The sequence below is a fragment of the Neofelis nebulosa genome, chromosome 3, assembly GCF_028018385.1.
Source record: "Neofelis nebulosa isolate mNeoNeb1 chromosome 3, mNeoNeb1.pri, whole genome shotgun sequence".
NCBI lineage: Eukaryota > Metazoa > Chordata > Mammalia > Carnivora > Felidae > Neofelis > Neofelis nebulosa.
In genome coordinates this window covers 145,815,023-145,835,443 of record NC_080784.1, presented here as the reverse complement: position 1 = coordinate 145,835,443, position 20,421 = coordinate 145,815,023, and the positions used below count along the sequence as shown (strand labels likewise).

General features: G+C 40.7%; 2 protein-coding genes across 4 annotated transcripts in view; one reads left to right on the top strand and one right to left on the bottom strand.

Moving 5' to 3' along the window:
* The window catches only part of G3BP2 (G3BP stress granule assembly factor 2), a 79,085-nt gene extending 68,602 nt beyond the window's left edge, over positions 1-10,483 (bottom strand). Inside the window, exon 1 of the mRNA XM_058722260.1 lies at positions 10,313-10,483. The gene's annotated coding sequence lies outside the window, so the exon portion shown is untranslated. The remainder of the gene's footprint in view (positions 1-10,312) is intronic.
* Positions 10,484-10,672: 189 nt separating this feature from the next.
* Positions 10,673-20,421, top strand: part of USO1 (USO1 vesicle transport factor) — a 94,273-nt gene continuing 84,524 nt past the window's right edge. For 2 of the 3 annotated variants that reach the window (XM_058722256.1, XM_058722257.1), the window contains exon 1: positions 10,674-10,921. In XM_058722256.1, the coding sequence (XP_058578239.1) occupies positions 10,856-10,921 (66 nt within the window). In that variant the 5' untranslated portion in view covers positions 10,674-10,855. Of the gene's footprint in view, positions 10,922-20,421 lie in introns of all 3 variants that reach the window. The other variant, XM_058722255.1, reaches the window with a different exon arrangement.

The window sequence follows — 20,421 nt, the reverse complement described above, 5'->3', positions numbered from 1 at the left end:
TAAAGGAAAAGAAAAATGGAAGGGAAGAGAAGGGATGGTATCAAAGTAGATGAAATAAAATTCAGGCTCAGGCATCAGCTGCAACATGGGGGCCCTTGGGCTTCTTCTCCCAAGCAAACTAATAGTGTTTTCAGGGTTCCAGATGTTTCTCTTCCAAAACTATTTCTATTTAGTATCTTTTCTAAGTTACTTATTATTTGTGATTATTTTTTAAAAGCATCCTTGTTTAAAAAAAAGTATCCATTGGAAATTATGGAACAGGTGAAAGAAGAAAGCATTATCTAGGATCTTCCCACTAAAATATAACCTCTCTAAATTCACACCTTACTGCATTTCCTTCTAGGCTTCTTCCTATGTTTATATTTTAAACTTAGCTATGATCATTCAGTATATATAATTTGTACCTTGATGTATTACTTTTCTACTATCATTTTTTATTTTTGACCTGTACTGATATTATAATTCCCTCATGTTCAGTGTAAAATTCTCAGTTAAATGAAGTAAGACTCTGCAGCCAATTGGTATTAAATTTTCATGATCTTACATACTGATTCTGTGACAAGGGAATTTTAAAATTCCAATTCTTTTCACGGGCAGAAGCGGAAAGAGTTTTACAGTTCCCTCTCTCTGTTAAATATTTTAAAAACTGCAAAGAATCAATAAAACATACAGTTGTGTTTATTTATAAGGCTGAGAAAATGCCACTATTCTCTAACCATTTTCCCTGCCCAGGTCTTTCCAAAGTATGATCCCTGGGGGGAATAAATAGCCATTTGCCCCAAAAAAGAACAAATGTCTTAGACTATAAGGAGGTGAACATGCTGAAATATAAATAAATTTGAATCAAGTTCTTATATAATACCCATGTAATGCTGTCTTAGTAAAAGGTCCTAGAACCAACCATTCTGCAAGCAGTTGTGTAGATTAACACAGCATAGAGGTAGTTTTAGTTGTATAGCTGAAGAGATGCCAAAAGATTTAAGAAAATATAGAATTTCTAAACATAAAAGGAAACTAAGGTGCAGTGACTATCATCTGTTCTGTTTACTGCCTCTGTGACTACAGTGATTAAATAAATAAATAAATACCTGTGCCCACAAATTGGGCAGGGGTAGTTTTTTAATTAATTAATTAATTAATTTTGATGGGGAGGGGGGGCAGACTAGGGCATGAGAGAGAGAGAATCCCAAGCAGGCTCTGCACCTTCAGCACAGAGCCTGATGTAGGGCTTGATCCCATGAACTGTGAGATCATGACCTGAGTTGAAACCAAGAGCCGGACACCCAACTGACTGGGCTACCCAGGCGCACCAAGGGAGGGGTATTTTTAAGAATCAACCGCTTCTTGGTAAACGTTTTATGAACATTATTTAATTTGATCTTTACAATGATGCTAGTAGGTTAGCAAATTGCTCACTTAGTGTTTATTCTCTCTTCTTTAAGAATCTTTTCTCTTTTTTTGGCCATTCACCCTTGCCCTTCTTCCTTTCAGAATAAGGATGCAATGCTGGACATGAAGCAGCTAGCTTGTAGCCACAAGGATAAAAGCCTCAAGCCAAGGATGGCTGAGCAGAAAGCTTCTAGCTTAGATCCCAGATGACATCTTAGAGCCTCTGTGTCAGTCCTGTACTTCCTACCTCCTAATTTAAGATACTCTTTGATTTCCTGTCATTGCAGCACATGGTCATTGCAACTGATACAGCAAAGGAATTTGCCCAAGGCTACGCTGTCTGAAACTGGCAAGACTAGAATGAAAACCGAGGTCTGTCTAGTTTGGCAAACAAAAATTTGCCTTTCTGGTCTATGCCATGCTGAAGCCCAGGCTTCTTTCTTTGTGAAACAGGAGTAAGGATTTCTCGCATTCCAGAGTGATATACACACAGGAGAGTACCTAGAGCAGGGCCTGTCTCTGAGGACAGAGGCTCAAATGTTTGCTGAATCAGTAGTTCAAGAAACCAAGCATAACTGTTTTCAGCATTCTGCTATACCGAGCTATTTTAAGTACTGAGAAACAACAACAACAACAACAACAACAACAACAGTATTTATGTGGGTGTAATACTCTAGCTGCAGATAATTAGTCAGCAGTTTCATTCAGTTTCTCAATTCTCTTGCCACTCTATTGCCTTCCTCTTCTTTGCCCCCTGTCTCCTTCATAGAAGCCCTTCTAATCATCCCTTCCCTTCCTCAGGTCCTGCAACCCCACCTCCACACCCCATTCCACCCCCCAAAAAAGAGGGAGGGGGCATATGGATTCCAAAAGAAAGGTTCTATGAACAAAGTGGCTTATTCTGCTGGGGAAGATAGGAGTTGGCCCACAGAAAGGACCATCCTTCCTGGACTGGCAGGGAAAAAGCAAATATGGGGAGCCCTAGACTCTGGTTAGAGCTGAGCAGCAATCCAGAGGACCAGATTCTAAAAGCTCCAGGCAGAAGAGCTAAAGCTCAAGACATGCAAAGACACAGCTGAGCTTGGAATCACTAATTTCTGTGAAAATGAAATGTGTTAAATACGTAGTTTCATTGATTTGTTTTAAAAGGCATGAATCATGAACTTTTAAAGAACAAAGATCCTAAAACTTACTATACCATGAAATAAATACCACAATACTAGTATAGCCATTTTGCTCTGACCCAGATACTAGAACCAGACCTAGATAGCAGGGCCCCCACAGGAAGGAGACTGGTTGCGGCAATGACCTATTGGGACCTTGGACTCTGAGCTATTTAGGAGTCACTATTCACATAGCTGGGAGAGAGGGAACAGTTTTAGGACTTGAGTCTGGGTCGCTTAGGTCTCACAGGCTGTGGTCCTGCCCTGGAAAAGCCATGTGTGTGGGGGAGTATTGGAGGTAGGGAGCAGACAGTGGAGACGGCAAAGTCAGTTCTCCCAGCTCTTCATACTACCTCCAACTAATGTGGTGTTTAGGAGGCCCCAGTAAGGCAGCATCAGGAAATGGGCAGGCCAAAGAGAAGACTTCTCTTTTTTCCCCTCTCTGTGCTCATGACCTTCTAATCTTCCATTTCTCTGCAGTGGACGCCTGACCTGCTGGCAGAGAATTACATCCTCACGCACCTCCTTCTTTTCTCAAACCATCTGCCTATTCCAATTCTGAACCCTTCACCTAATTATCTGCAAGTTACTGAGCCCACCCCAATTATCTGTGTATTTACTGACCACAGGACATTGGCACCTTATAGTCAACTTCATTAAAGGGCTGAAATTGGGGAGAGATGGACGTTAGAGGTATAGACTGGCTTTGAAAAGTGGTCTAGGTCAGCTAACTATCCTGCTGTCCTGGAGGCCCGATCTACCTTGTCAGACTGTACTCTAATCTCAAGAAGATCTACAGAGTCCCCTGACACCCCATCCCCCCACACTTGGGCCAGAGACTCAGGCAAATGAAATAGATCAGCTGCAACTTGCTCTAGGGTCATGGATTCCTGCTAGAGGTAGCAGTGACTCCATAATAAACCATCTTAAGCTTCCATGGAATCTTGGTATCAGCCAGTAATGTGAACTTCAAAGGATTTAGTCTAACTATGGAATGGGACAATAAAAACTTCATCCTGGCTATTCAAGACGTGCTTGTTCAGCTAGCTGGAAGAAAGGGGAAAGATCGTGGGTATGGTGGAGAGCTGACTGCAAATTCTCCACAGCAGGCAAGAGTGCCAGGGCCTGGATCTGATAAATCTGTCCCTCAATAGATAGTTTTATAAAAAGCCCTTTGGAACTGAAAATGGGAGTTCCCAATTTAGATGTTTCATAAGTAAGCAACTCTGTTTACTGTATTTTCTTAAATATGAACACACACCAGGACCATAGTTTTTTTAAAAAAAGAATAAAGATACAGCTGTGCTTGTAAACATAAACACAATGCAATGTGAAATTACTTTTATTACATAATGCAGCATGATCTTTTGAACCTTTTGCAGAACAACAGAACTCAGGCTAGCAATATGTTAGTGGCACTGCTGAAAAAATATTTTCCAAAAACAACTGGCAAGTGGTCAAGTCCATTAGGGCATACAGTGAGCATCTATTGTTTTTTCTATCCTGATAAACTTTCCCCTGGCACGTATTCTAGATTTCCTGTGAAGAAAGTCCCTGCTCCCCTATTCTTATGCTTTATGCTTTCAGATGAGCTGAGGACTCTGACTGCTGGCTTTAGAGGTGGTCACGTGAATCAAGGCCAATTAGTTCATTTCACACTTTGGACTACAGGGTTTGGCCCAACGCATGGGCACATGACTCAACCAGATACAGTGAATCATGAGGAGAGGTTACGAGTCTTCCTTGATGAACTTAGACCTGGGAGATTGTAGGGACTGACAGCCATCTTGCCCCTGAGTGGAGCCAGAGAAAAAAACCAATAAAAAGAGCAGAGTCCAGAAACAGTGAAAGTCCAGAACCTGGGGACATTGTCTTGAAACCCTAGATCAAGCCCTATCTGAAGTAACAGACTTTTCAGTAACATGAGCCAATAAAGTTTCGGTTAAGTACGATTATAGGGTAATATCTTTAAATGTTAAGTTTTTAAGAAATTCATAATACATACCAAGGCGATCTGCGTCTCCACTCTAACCTTTATGGAGTACTTACTATGTCTCAGATATTAACGTATTAAGCATGTTAAAGATAATATCTAATAAAATCCTAACACCTTTATTTCCTTTCTAAACAGGTAGAGTAGGAATTTGAACCCTGAACTCTAGAGCACGTGAGACTACTTCACTATTGCAAGTCCATACCTTGCTCAGGTTTCACACTAAGAGAGGTGGCTGTCCAAAATTCTAGCTTCTTAATCTTTTTGTTCAAATTAAATAGGCAATGTAAATAAATGAAATCAATTGAATGGAACAGGATGGGGGCCCAGAACCTTCTTTCTTGCACTCTCCTCTCCTAAGGAATTCCTAGGACTTTATTCTTTTTTTTAATGTTTTTTAATTTTATTTTTGAGAGACAGAGAGACAGGGAGGGGCAGAGAGAGAGAGGGAGACAAAGGATCCGAAGCAGGATCCACGGTGTCAGCACAGAGCCCGATGAAGGGCTCAAACTCACCTAAGCCGAAACCAAGAGTCAGACGCTTAACCAAATGAGTCACCCAGGTACCCCAGGAATTCCTAGGACTTTAAAAAAATATGTTGCAAAGTACTTCATGGGACACAATAAGAAAGGATGAATAAGATATATACACCTTCTACATACTCATATGGAACCATCTCCAAGGTATACTAAATGTAAAAAGGTATAGAACAGTATGTACAATGTGCTACATTTATTTGTGTTATTTTAAAAAAAGAGAGAGAAAGACAGAGGGATTAAATATACACATTTGTATATCTGGAAGGATAAACAAGAATTGTTTGATTGCCTTGGGGGCCAAGAAATATACAGTAGGGGAACTTTTTATCCCTTCGCACTTTTTATTTTAACCATGTGAATGTATTACCTGTTTTAGAACAAGAAGGAGGAGGAAAGAAAAAGAGGAGGAGGAGGAGGAAAAGAAGAGAGAGGAGAAGATGAAAACCATTTTATCAGTGTGAATCATCAAGCAAGGTAAGCTGGCCACTGGGAGGTTGAGATGGTTCTCCCAGTGGCCTGAGATCTAGTCCTAAAAATATAAATTCTTTCTCCAACAAAACATTTATATTTACATATGACTAAACGTTAATTATTAAGTTAGTCATTAAAGGCCAACAAAATATTCGAAAACTAAAATCAGCAGGTTAATAAAATTTTCTGAGAGCCCCAATGCAGACTCTATTGAGGAGGTTAGGCTGCCATGCAATGCTTAGCAACGCTGCAGAATTTCTACTCCCATGCACACAGGCTGAAAGCAGGAATTTCCTCATCTGAGGAATTCATTCATCCATTAGAGTTACCAAGTGTCAGATTGGTACACTTACTATGTGTCAGATACTGTGCTAAGCACTGAGGATAGAACATTTCACAAAGGGACTAAAATCACTGCCTTTATGGGCTCACATTCTGCTGGTCATGAGGATACATAGACAATAAACAAGATAAAGATGTAAAATATTTACTATATTCCCTTAGTCCCACAATGAACATTTTTTTCACATTTTATGAAACCTAAAATTGAGATGCATCTTTTGGTAGATGCATCTGACAACTGGCAGGGTTTAATTTTCTTCTTTCTCTGAAGGACACTTAACAGTGTCTTAGATCTGAAAAGAAAAGATCGGAAAAGAATATATATGGGGAAATAATGTATCAGATTGACAAGAGCTACAGAGAGAAACAAGCAGAGGAGAGGGAGGATTATGGGGAAATTGCAACTTAGAATAGCCAGGAGAGACCTAGTAACTATTTATGTATGTATGTATGTATGTACGTACGTATGTATGTATGTATGTATGTATTTACTTATTTATTTATGAAGAGCAAGAGAGAGAGAATCCCAAGCAGGCTCCCCACCACCTGCAGAGCCTGACGCAGGGCTTGAACTCATGAACCACAAGATTACGACCAGAGCCAAAGTCAGGTGCTTAACAGATGCTTAACAGACTGAGCCACCCAAGCGCCCCAACCTTTGAGCAGACTTAATTAAAAACAGGAAGGAGTAAGCCATTCCTCTATATAGGTGAAGTAGCAATCATCCCCAATACAGGAAAAGAACAAGGGGACAGAGGAGAGAGGGGAGAGTAAGTCAGAAACATACGATGTCAGCGTAGCTGGAGTACAGGGAATGTAGTGGGAGGGATAACAGAAGGGCCAGATTATATAAGGACTTGCAAGCCATATTTCTACCTAGTGCATAATCCTTGCCTTGAGTGTAGAAGAGGCTGTATAACATAGTACCTAAGAGCACAGGCTTTGGAGCCAGATCCCAGGTTTATGTCCCAGGTTTAGGTCACTTCCTAGCTGTATGACATCAGGCAAATCACTCTCTGCCTGTTTTGCCATCTGTAAAATAGGGCTACTAACACTACCCACCTCATAAGGTTGTTGTGAGGATTAAGTAAATTATTTTATGTAAAGCACTCTGAATACACAGAGCCCCGCAAATAAGGAACACCACCTATGTGTTTGATATTGTTAATATTGATTGGTTATGAATTTCAATTGCTGCTTCATCATTAGTAATTTATTTTTCTGATGTTGTTTGATTAATGGATAGTATTACATAATTGTATCAATGATGTTTTGGGGGGCACCTGGCTGGCTTAGTCGGTAGAGCATGCGACTCTTGAGTTTGAGCCCCATGTTGTGCATAGGCTTTACTTAAAAAAAAACAAAAAAAACAAAAAAAACCCCAAAACAATATTTTTGGACACTGATTTTTCAGTAATTAGTCTTTAAAGACCTGTCTATGGTATATTTCAACTACAAATTAGCATCTCATCCTTCTGAGCAGGTATAAACAATACTCCACCACAACACCATCACTCCTACCAGAAAACAATCCTGTGCAATTATATTTCATTGTTTTGCTGAATTTGCCACTAGAAAGAAAGGAAGGATGGGAAAGGGGGCCACTGAAGAGAGACTGAAGTAGGGGATCATTAGGAAGCAATTTAAAAAATGAATTTCAAACCAATTAATTTGTTAGTTACTTTGTTATCAGCTTTGGTTTAAATGTTTATTTATTTATTTTTTTTTAGAGAGAGAGTGTGAGCACGGGAGGGGCAGAGAGCGAGGGGATCAGAGGATCTGAAGCGGGCTCTACGTTGACAGCGAGCCCCATGCGGGCTTAAATCCACGAACTGAGAGATCATGACCTGAGCCCAAATCGGACACTCAACTGACTGAGCCACCAAGGCGCCCCCGGGTTTGGTTTAAAGAAAAATCACTTCTTTCACCCAAGTTAAAATTTTTGATTATGTGTATTTTAATGATTTGGAGCATACTTCTCCCAAATGTTTAGATTTATGAAAGTCAGAAATATAATGGCATAAGTCAGGCATCACAATTTTTCATGTTTTCGCTTCCTTTATTTAAGAAACAGTTCTTGAACATCTATCATATTAAAGGAATTATGCTAAGTGATTAAAGGGTATAAATAGAAACAAGACATTGTCCTTGGCTTTTCTCTATAAAATTAGTGGAAGTACATTCACATGTAACCCCCTTTCTCTTGTATAAGGAGTCCATTTCATGGCTGCTCCGTAGTCATGATGGCTCTGCTCCCCTTTCCGACCCCAAGTGGGGGACAAACTAGCCATTGTATCCTCTCTGCCTCCTCTTGAGACTGGAAGTGGTGAGCAGCTCCACCCTTTTCCAGACACCAGGACAGAGGCCAAGGGGGAGAATGAGGGCTCCACCCTCATGTCCTCTGGACCCACTGTCCATCCCTCCTGCCCTCAGTCTTTTCTGCTCAGGGGATGCTGTCAGGGAAGAAAACAGGTCAACTGGAGGGAAAACTCATAGTACGAGGTTACTGACCTACTATACTCACCAGTTTAAAACAAACCAGGGCACTTTGACAAGGTTGGTGCCTTAAAAGAACTTAGCTAAAATGTCAAGGCACTGTTTTCGTTTTTTTTTTTTTTTAACTGCAAAAGAATACACATAGTAGATACCCATGAGTCCCACTCCAGAAGATGGAGTAGAGGGAGGCACCGGAAGAAGGCAAAGAGTGGTTCAGGGAGGGGTGGGGCTTAGAGACTGGGTAAGGTTCTTTGCACACATTACTTGGTAGTAACAATGCTGAGTATTTATTGGTCACTTTTTTTAGGCTGCAACAAAATTCCCCTATGGAAAATGTCTGAAGCAAATGTCAAGCATCTAGTTTTAAAGCGCAGGACAATGCTTAATGCATCCTATTTTGTGCAGTATGAGTCCAACCGTTCTCCAAGTCACCCAAGCTTAAAACCTTGGCACTAGGAAAAAAAACTTTCACCATAGCCTTTGCAATATGTGTTATCTACAATTTTACCTCACCCTCCTCCTCAGCATAATATTCATTTATCCATAATGTCTTCTTCATTTATCCATTAATATCACCTTTTATGACAATGCTAACCTATGGAGATACAAAAGTGAAGAACATAGTCCCACCCTTAACAGTTTGGCTTCACAAGCATTTATTGAGTGCTTTCCACATATTAACAACTGCAAACTGCTAGCATATACATATGTATCTGGGTATCAGGGAAAGCTTTCAGAGGATGCCAGAGTTAAGTCTTAAGGAACTAGTAGGAGTTTCCTTGATGAGGAAGTGGGAGGGGAAGAGCATATCCAGGCATAATTCCAGAGTATGTGGGGGAGGCAGGAGCTGGAGAGATAGGAGCCAGAACATAACAGGCTTGTATACCAAGCTACAGAGACTGGATTTTATTATGGAGCAGATGGACAACCACCGGCAGATCTTAAGAAGAGGACCAACATGGACAGATGTTTTCTTGTTGTTAGGCTCACCCAAAGGTGGAGCGGAGACTGGACTGGATGGAAGCCAGGGCTTGAATGCAGACAAACTAGTTAGGAAGCTACTGCTATAATCTTGGTGAGAAATGATGAGAACATAAACTATGTCAGAGGCAGAGAAGATGAAGAGCAGAGGACCTGTCTGAGAAATAGTCTATAAATAGAAATGAAAGGACTTGAATATTGGACGCGTGGAGGTAAAATCCAGAATATAAGATTCCACCCAGCATCCTTCTTCTGGCTTAGGCAATTATTTGGCTAGTGGTAGTGTTGCGCGTGGCAGGGCACAAAGAAGCATACTGATTTTTTTTTCCCCTTTAATGGAGGCTGGGGAAGATGATGAGTTCAATTTTAAATGCTGAATTTGAGACCTGTGGGGCATCCAAGCAGAGAGGTGTATGAATCAGTAAGCTAACTAGATCCTGCGCTTTTTAGCCTCAAGAAATTTACAAGACTACTCCAGAAGCATGTGTACCTACCTGGGCAATTTCATTTCAAAAGGGTCAGGGCATACCATTTTGAAAAAAATGACATTTTTCATGTTTAAAAAAAAACCGCTGAAAATGCAGACGCTGAGTTAGTAACAAAATGTTATGCTACTAGCTGCCAAACTGACACTACAGACCAATGTATTTTGTCTAACAAGCTAAATGCAGGGTTCAATCGGTTTGCACCTCACACTACTTGAAAATAGCGGCGTACCTGGTGTTAAGATCTAGGAATTCCATTTAGAACAGGTTTGAAGAGCAAGAACTGAGAAATGCGCCCTCCAGTGGCAGTGGAATGAGGGGGCTCTACTACCCTTTTTACCACTAAACAAAGCCCTGTAAAGAAATGCAATTGGCGAGGATCAGAAGGCCACACGGCTCGTACTGCTAAAACACAAAACCAAACGAACCCTCCCAGGGGCCGGGACCCCTTACCTGTCACGTCGGCCGAAGTAAAATTTCACTTTCGACTCAACAAAATACGACCCCAGATTCGATAGCTTGCAGTAAGTCCCCCTCGGCGACAACTAAACACCCTCAAGCCAAAACACGTACACTACTGGTGTCCTCTCCAGCCGGCAGGGCCGGGCTTCTACCACGTGGGTGGTTGGGGCCAGCAGTAGCGACCCGAGAAGGGCGGGAGTAGGAGGCGTGTCCCTGCCGTGGGAGGTGGGACCTGCGCAGTGGGCGGGGCTTGGGCGGATCCGAGCTACCGGCCTCCTTTTTCCTACTTTTCCCCTTTGCCTTCGCCCTTGGAGCCGCCACGTAATGCCACGTCCCCGCGCATGCGCATCTTGACTGGTGGCGGCGGCTGTTTCCGGGCTTAGCGGGGGCTGGAGCGGCCGCCGAGTAGGAGGCGGTGGTGGCAGTGGCCACAGAGTGCAGAGTGCGGGCTTGGGGGCCAGGCCCTGCCGAGGGCAGGGAAAGTTACCTTTTCTTTCCCGAAGGTGCCGATAGAGCCGGTGGCTGAGCGACAAGATGAATTTCCTCCGCGGGGTAATGGGGGGTCAGAGTGCCGGACCCCAGCACACAGAAGCCGAGACGGTGAGAGGAGCGCGACGGGTCCGGGACTTGGGAAGGGTTCGGGCAGGAACGGGACGGAGGACTCGGGGGCCTGGAGGTGACTTCCCGCGCGCCACCGTGGGCCGGGGTTCCACATGCCGCCTCTCCCTTAGCTTCCCTTTCTCTCCTGAAACCCCCGAGTTATTCCCTTACGCCCCAGCGCAGCCCCCACCGCGGCGCTTCGGCCCGGCTGACAGCAGCCGCGCCCCGAAGCTCCGCAGGCCTGGCGTGAAGGGTGGTCCTCGTGTGATGCCGCCCCGTCAGGGCTCGATCCTGGGCACAGGGGCCCCGACTTGTCTTGTACACCCCTCGGGGCCGTGGGCCCTTGACTCCTTTCCCCGGACCGAGAGGAACCTGAAGTCCTGCTTCCTCTGGCGCAGCCTGGAATGGGGCATGGGGGAAAACTGCAAGAAGGTTTAAAACCCAGCTGTTGACGAGAGCAAGTGGCTAAGAATAAAACGATAGTTTGGGGGCACAAAGCCACCTGCGCCTGTCCCTTCAACTGGAGGAAGGTCGTTCTGCCAGGTGTTATTAGTTCAGACCTCGTTTTTCGGGTTCCTCCAACTATATGCCATTTGGGAAATACTCAGTTGGACGTACAGGGATGTTTCGCGCTCAAACCGCTTTGGGATACATCCCCCGGCTTTCCCTTACACTCTCCCCATTCAGAAGTCTGAACCCTTGGTAACACGATTTGCAGCGTCACTTTACAAAATTGTTAGACACTGAAAACAGCATTTGCTAGTTGGTTAAGTTTAGGATCAACTTACTTTGAAGTTTGGTTGGTGTTATTAGAAGTGAGTGTGTGTGACACTTTTAAAATAAACTATGTGAGGGTAATTTTAGATCTGCAGAAAAGTGACAGAGGATGACATTTTAAAGGAGAACTTTGGATAGTAGTCATGAACATAACTGGAATATCTATGAACGTAGGTCCTATGTTCTGTGTTACTGGGATCTTGAAAGATAATAATAGCTTTCATTTGTCAAGCTCTTACCTTGAGGTAGAGGCTTACCTTGAGGCTGAGCTCTTTATAGTCCATATTCTCCTTTACTCTAACCACACTGCAAGATAGATGATAGTATTTTCACTTTACAAATGAAGAAATGAGGTTTAGAGAGGTAAAGTAACTTGACCAAGGTCGCACGGCTGGTGGTAGTAGAGCCAGGATTCAACCATGGTTTGCGTTAGTTCCTAGCCTAGGTTTTCTTGCTGATGCCCATATTTTATTTTTTTTTTATTTTTTTAAGTTTATTTATTTTGAGAGAGAGAAAGAGCATGAGCAGGGGAGAGGGAGAGAGAATCCAAGCAGGCTGTGAGGTGTCAGTCCAGAGCTGGGTGTTGGGCTTGATCTCACCAACAGTGAGATCATGACCTGAGCCCAAATCAAGAGTCCAAGGCTTAACCAGCTGAGCCACCCAGGTGCCCATCCGTATTTTAATACTTTCTTGGGAATTTTGGAAATTTATGTAATATTATTGAAATCAACCTCATAGATCTGGATTAGAGCTGTTTGAAGCAGAAGTTGAAAGCTAGTGAGTCTGTTTTTTTTTTCATTTGAAAATCAGGAGATTTTGTACAATATTAGTGTGCACACACACATCCCTGATTTTGGCTTCTTTGTCTGCTCGCATGGCTACAAGGTCCCCAAGCTGCCCCGTTTATAAGACCATGCTGCCTCCAGATTACCAAAGTCGCAGCCTACCTGTTGAGCTTTTGTTCATTTATTTTATGTCTGACATTTTTTGTTTGAGGCACCAAGTATGGCTTATTAGAGCTTGCTTTGGCATCAGACCTTGATTTGAATCCTTGCCTTCCACCCCTAAATTTATTGGACCAGGCAAGAGTTGGAGGATACCCTGCATAACGGTAGGGAACCACCTGCTCTTATTGGTGTAAATGAGGATTAAATGAAATAGGAAATACAGCCTGGCACTTAGTATAGATTTTATTGCATGTTTTTTTTTTTTTAACATTTATTTATTATTGAAAGAGACAGAGCATGAGTGGGGGGAGGGGCAGAGAGAGAGAGGGAGACACAGAATCCGAAGCAGGCTCCAGGCTCTGAGCTGTCAGCACAGAGCCTGACTCGTGACTTGAATTCATGAACCGTGAGATCATGACCTGAACCAAAGTCGGACGCTTAACCGACTGAGCCACCCAGGTGCCCCAATTGCATGTTTTTTTTTTAGAGGAAGACTGTTTTTTCTTTTTCATTTTCTTTTTTTTTTTAATAGTTGGCCTTGTCACAATAACTTCTGTAGAAAAGGTAGTGTACAATTGAGTATAGAATTTTAAAGCTGGAAGGCCCTTTGCGGATCATCCAGCTTAAACACCCTCATTTTACAAGTTAGGAAACTGAAGCACAGAGCATTAAAGCAAGTTGTACAGTATGAGACTAGAACTCTGATCTTGCCAGTAAATGGAACAATATAATTTTTACATCATGATTTCAAATGAAGCTTGAGTATCACTTGTGTATGTTGTTTATGTAAACTGAAAGGAAAGTGAGAGCCCTTGTTCTTGCCTAACTTTTTAACTCTCGCGGTCCGTGAGTTCGAGCCCCGCGTCGGGCTTTGTGCTGACAGCTCAGAGCCTGGAGCCTGTTTCAGATTCTGTGTCTCCCTCTCTCTGACCCTCCCCCATTCATGCTCTGTCTCTCTCTGTCTCAAAAATAAATAAACATTAAAAAAAAAATGCATACTCAAAAAAAAATGCATACTCAAAATTGGATAAGTAATTTATCTTATGAAGAGAATTAATAGCTTACTCCAAGTTACACAGTGAATAAAATTTGTTTCACCATCTCATTCAACAGATAAAGGGGGTCATGGGTCACTAGTTTTGAAGGTGTTTGTAGGGGCTCCTGGGTGGCTCAGTCTGTTAAGTGTCCAACTTTGGCTCAGGTCATGATCTCGTGGTTTGTGGGTTCAAGCCCTGTGTCCGGTTCTATGCTGACAGCTCAGAGCCTGGAGCCTGCTTCGGGTTCTGTCTCCCTCTCTCTCCTCTCCTGCTCGTGCTCTTTCAAAAATAATAAATGTTAAAAAATTAAAAAAAAAAAAACGTATTTGTAGAGCATCATAGAGTGGTACAATATTAAATATTTTAATTGGCGATTTGATCTGGCCTGGATATTTTAGTTGCCAGAGTTGGGAACCTCTAACTTCTACATAATTGTTTAATATTTTGTAATTTTTTCCATTTCTCTAAAATTAAGTTGTTTTCATTGTGGTTTTCCATCTTTTGTGCTTTTCTCCTCTTTTTCCCAGCAGAAAGCCTCTTTTCTTTGTCTCAAGTCTACCTGTCCTTTATTTTAATTAATTTTATTATCTTGGTTTTTTTTAATTTTTTAATTTATTTTTAAAGAAGATTTAAACAGATTTTAATCTCTGCACCCAACGTGGGGCTCAGACTTACAACCCTGAGATCAAGAGTTGCATGCTCTACCAACTAAGCCAGTTAGACACCCCTAAAGTCTACCTGTCCTTTAAATCCACCCCTTTTCCCCCACCAAGCTGCAAATAATCTCTTTCCTCTCTGAACAATCTTCATATTTTAACTAGATTGTGCATTTCTTATGCTTTCTACCTTTCCCTACCATTTGTATATGTTTCACTCTTCTGGACTCTTAAAAATCTTTCGGTCAGAGTTCATTCGTATTTTAATCTTTGTTTTTTCATAGTAGTAGATACTCGGTAAGTATTTGTTAAATGAATGAATTATAGTGTTACATGAAAGAAATCCCAGATCTATAATCATAGCAGCTTATGAATTGCTAGGTGGTAAAACAATACTTTTTAAAGACTGCTGGAATCAAAGTTCTGGAATGATTGATGTTGATTTTGTCAAACTTTTTACTTAAGGGATTTTTCAAATTTACTGTGCCTTTAGTGCTTTCCTGCTTTCTTTTACTGAACTTAAATATCTTCTAAATGTGTTAGAGTTACATTATTGATTTAAAAAAATTTTTTTTAAGGTTTGTTTATTTATTTTGAGAGAGAGAGAAAGTACAAGCAGGGGAAGGCCAGAGAAAGAGGGAGACAGAGAATCCCAAGCAGGCTCCCCACTGACGGTGTGGAGCCAAATGCCCGGGTTGAACTCACACCTGATCTGAGACCAAGAGCCAGATGCTTAACCAACTGAGCCACCCGGGCACCCCATATTATTGATTTTTTTTAAGATTTTATTTTTAGGTAATCTCTACACCCAACATGGGGCTTAAACTTACAACCCCAAGATCAAAAGTCGCATGCTTTATGACTGAGCCAGCCAGATGCCCCATTACTGATTTACAATACCTAATTCTTCATCCTCTCAGTTAAGAGTAACTTTTTTTTTTAAATAATCCCCAAGATATTATCCCAACTTTTCAAAGGGACTTTTTTTTTTAAATTTTTATTTATTTATTTATTTATTTGGACAGAGGTGGGGGAAGGGACAGAGAGAGAAGGAGGGAGATTATCCCAAGCAGGCTCTGCTGTCAGCACAGAGCCCGATTGCAAGGCTCCATCTCACAGACTGAGATCATGAACTGAGCTGAAATCAAGAGCCCGTAGCCCAACCCACTGAGCCACCCAAGTGCCCCAAGAGTAACTTTTGATTGGTGTTAAGGATGCTTTCTAGAGACATAGTGTTATATCATAGGATAGTCAATAATTCTATAAAATTCTAAAAAATATTTTAAGTGTAGAATTCCATCCACATTAAACCTTTCATATTTTAGAGTCAAATACTTTTAAATTTGATTTCTCTTTTTTTTTTTTTTTTTTTAACTTTAGAGACAGGCACTGATTTCTGGTGATTGAAGCCTCCTTAGTCTTGACATACTTTGCAGGGTACAAATAAACACTAATTATAGTAAAAGTCCTACTTATTTTTTTTTTAATGCTAACACATTTAATTTTCCATCTACTTTTCATGTAATAGCTTTTTTGTTTTAAAGCTAGTTTCTTGAAAATCCCAAGAGAAATATTAACTGCATTTGATGATAGATCATAGGGGATTTTCTTTTCTCAAGTTGTATCCCAAGGCATAAAGGTTGCTTAAGTCCAGAAGAAGTATGTGGAATTACTGTACTGATAAAGTCATCTCTTTTTGTTTTTAATGTTTATTTATTTTGAGGGATGGGGGGAGGGTCAGAGACACAGGGAGAGAGAGAGAATCCCAAGCCAGGCTTCATGCTGTCAGCCTGAGCCTGACACAAGGTTTGATCTCACCAACTATGAGATCATGACCTGAGCCGGAATCAAGAGTTGTGTGCTCAACTGACTGAACCACCTATGTGCCCCAGGTCATCTCCTTTTAGATCAGATGTTGATCAGCTGGCTTAAAAAGCAAAAGGGCTAACAATATAGAGACAGCTGTAGTTTCTTGTAATAAAAATTGTTGTTACGGAATGTGTGTTTAAATTTAGACATAGTTTTGGTTTGGTCAAACATGTTTTATACCTCGTTACTATAAATGTATAGTCTAAAACTCCTGTTTGGGTTCAGGTTTCATATTAATAACGAGGTCAGTGTCATCACTGATACGTGTTTTCTCTCTTGGTTCTCTTGCAATAGCAATGTCAAAGAAAACCATAATAATGATTTGTGTTTTGATCACTTCTATCCAACCAAAGATGTCTCATATTCTTTTTAAGTAGTGTCTGTTGAAAACTATATGGATTTTTTTTAAAGGTTATTATGTAGATTATTAAGGGAAATTTAAAAAAAAACTAGAATTGTTTAAATATTACACACCCTACCAGTAGCAAGGTATGTTTGAAAAAACATGAGTAGATGTACTTAAATTTGTTATCAAGAGGTATGTTGGGTGATGATCAGAAACAAAACAAAAAGCCTAATATTTATGCAAGGTTTATTAATAAGCAGTTTTCAAATATATTCAACATGTAGATATAAAGTAAGTTGTGTTTATGAATTTTATTAGACCAGATCCTTTTTTCCTCTGGAAACCTTATAGATCTGAGTGTTCTGAAGAACATACTTTGGGAAAACTTGTCCTAGAGGATATATTTTTAAAAAGATACTGCATTTTAAGGGGTGCCTAGGTGGCTCAGTCGGTTAAGTATCTGACTTCGGCTCAGGTCATGATCTCACGGTTCATGGGTTCGAGCCCTGCGTCGGACTGTGTGCTGACAGCTCAGAGCCTGGAGCCTGCTTCAGATTCTGTCTCCCTCCCTCTCTGCCCCTCCCCCACTCACACTCTGTCCCTCTCTCTGAAAAGTAAACATTAACCAAAAAAAATTTTTTTTAAGTCTTTTACTATTGTCAGTTTTATGCAGCTCATGAAGTGTTGCCAATTTAAATACCTAAAAGATTGGGGTGCCTGGGTAGCTTAGTCAGTTAAAGCATCGGACTTTGGCTCAGGTCATGATCTCATGATTCATGGGTTCGAGCCCCACGTTGGCTCTGTGCTGACAGCTGAGAACCTGGATCCTGCTTCAGATTCTGTGTCTCCCTCTCTCTCTCTGCCCCTTCCCGGCTCATGCTATCTCTCTCTCTCTCTCTCTTTCTCTCTCAAAAATAAATAGACATTAATAAGTAAATAAAAGATAAAATAAGTCCTGGTGCTTTGTGGTTTGAGAACTAATTGTAATCACTCTTGAATCTGATTATCGTTTAGGAGAGAATTTAAAATTTTCTTATGTAAATTTGCTGATAGCAAATACCATTTTGCTCTCTTTATGTATTCACATTTTATTTATACTGCATTGTTTTTTTTTTTTTTTGTCTGTTGTGGATATCCTAAAAAAGGCCTGCTTATATTTTTATACCTCAGGCAGAAATGCTATAAACATTTTTGTATAAAAAATTACCTTTAATTTGAAAGCTGGTGGTGTTAAGACTTTGAGATGCTAACATTTGTGATAGGTTAATTGGTAGACAAGTTTCATAATGATGCCTTGCTTGGAAAAAATGTTCTTTTGGAAAGCATTGTTCTTTTCTTAGAGAAAACATGGAGAATAAATGAAGCAGTATATTAGCTTGGCTGACTTACTGGTAATTGTAATGGAAATTGATTGTATTAGATTCATTGGATTTATTTGCGAAGAGACTGGTGTTTGACTTTGTAATGTTCCCACATCTTTTTTTAGATCATAATAATTTAGGTCATCTGAAGATAGGACTGACCTTTGCTTTTTTTTTTTTTTTTTTTCCTTCGTAAAACCTCTTAGTTGTAGAGTTCAATTTAAAATAAATTTCTGGTTCTTGGGGCACTTGGGTGGTTCAGTCGGTTGAGCATCCAACTTCGGCTCAGGTCATGATCTCATGGTTTGTGAGTTCGAGGCCTGCATCGGGCTCTGTGCTGACAGCTCAGAGCCTGAAGCCTGCTTCGGATTCTGTGTCTCCTCCTGCTCTCTCTGTCCCTCCCCTGCTTACACTCTTTCTCTTTCTCCCTCTCTGTCTCTCTCTCCAAAAATAAATAAACAATAAAAAATATTTAAAATAAATTTCTGATTCTTTTTGTGTTCTGAAACACTAATTTTTTTTTTTTAATTTTTAAAATTCTTTATTTTTGAGAGAGAGAGACACACAGAGTGTGAGAGGGGGAGGGTCAGAGAGAGGGAGACACAGAATCCGAAGCAGGCTCCAGGCTCTAAGCTGTCAGCACAGAGCCCAACACTGGGCTTGAACATGTGAACCACGAGATCATGACCTGAGCTGAAGTAGGACGCTTAACCAACTGAGCCAGCCGGGCGCCCCGAAACACTAGTATTTTTGTTTGTTTGATTAAAACACTGTAAATGAATTGATTATTGGTTAACATGAATTATTTTAGTCCTGCAGTAAATAGTCATGGTTAGGGAAGTTCTCTCCAGGGAAGCTATAACTACGTTTTAAACTTCTTGGAGGCAGTTATATGATCAAATAAGTTGGTAATAGATGTTTGATAAATATTTATTGAATAACTGGTTAAATGAGATTTTTTATTATTTTTTTTTTAATTTTTTTTAATGTTTATTTTTGAGACAGAGAGAGACAGAGCATGAACGGGGGAGGGTCAGAGAGAGGGAGACACAGAATCTGAAACAGGCTCCAGGCTCTGAGCTGTCAGCACAGAGCCCGACGCGGGGCTCAAACTCACGGACCGCGAGATCGTGACCTGAGCCGAAGTCGGCCGCTCAACCGACTGAGCCACCCAGGCGCCCCATTATTATTTTTTTTAATGTTTATTTTTGAGAGAGAGAGAGCACAAGCTGGGGATGGGCAGAAAGAGAGGGGACAGAGGATCCGAAGGGGGCTCCGCACTGACAGCAGCGAGCCTGACGCGCAGCCAGAACCACAGCCAGAACCATGAGATCATGACCTGAGGCAAAGTCAGACACTTAACTGACTGAGCTATCTGTGCTTCCCTGAATTAGATTTTTTAAATTGGCATTCCTGTCCTTCATATTTGTATGTCAGTTAAATAGTTACTGAATACTAAAAAAATATATGGGTTTCTCCTAGGAATTGTCAGAAAATACTGCAAACTGCATTATGTCAGTGCCTTTAAATTATACTTTCAGCATGCTGGTTTTTTTTTTTTTTCAAGTTTATTTATTTTGAGAGAGAGCATACTGCACACCATTGTGCACAAGTTGGGGAGGGGCAGAGAGAAAGAGGGAGAGAGAGAATCCTAATCAGGCTTGAGCTATCAGTACAGAGCCCAACAGGGGGCTCCATCTCGTGAAATGTGAGATCATGACCTGAACTGAAATCAGGAGTCAGATGCTTATCCGTCTGAGCCATCCAGGCACCCCAGCATGCTAGTTTTATGCCACTTGCCTTTTTCCCCTTTTACTTTTCAGTGGCTTTTCATTTTCACGTTTCTCATCTCACTTTCTTCTTTCCTAGTCACTCCCATCACATTGCTTCTTTTTTGGTCTCCTTTGTTTATCTCTGAATAAAAGTAAATGGCACTATTGGTTAGCAACGTAAACAAATATTAAATTCAGATTATTAGGTTATCATTCTGATTATACTCAATTTACCAATTGTTAGTGGGATTATTTGCCCTTTTCAGTTTTGTCTTGGTAAGTGGAATTGTGAATCTCAGTTGACAATTACTAAAAATGATGAAGAGTTCTGATACATAATCACCTGCGTGAATTACATTATCTTACGCATACTATCTTTTTCATTAGCTTTTTAATTTTTTATTACACAAAATGGCAAACAATACTAGTAAAGTTTAAGGCCTGCTTGACTACCATCTCCAATTTCCGTACTCTTTCCAGAAATAACCATGATTCTTAATGTGATATAAATCCTTCCAGAGTTTTATGAATAGTTATACATTTATACAGTATAGAATTATGTATTGGATGATCATATTTATCTTTTTTTTCATAAATGATATACCATTTATAGTGTTTTGCAGCTTACATTTTTAATTGGTTGATAGGTGTTAGAGATCTTTGCATGTTAAAACATAAAGCTACTTTATTAGAATTATTTAAAATACCAGATTTCCAGTTACTTTGTTAACTACA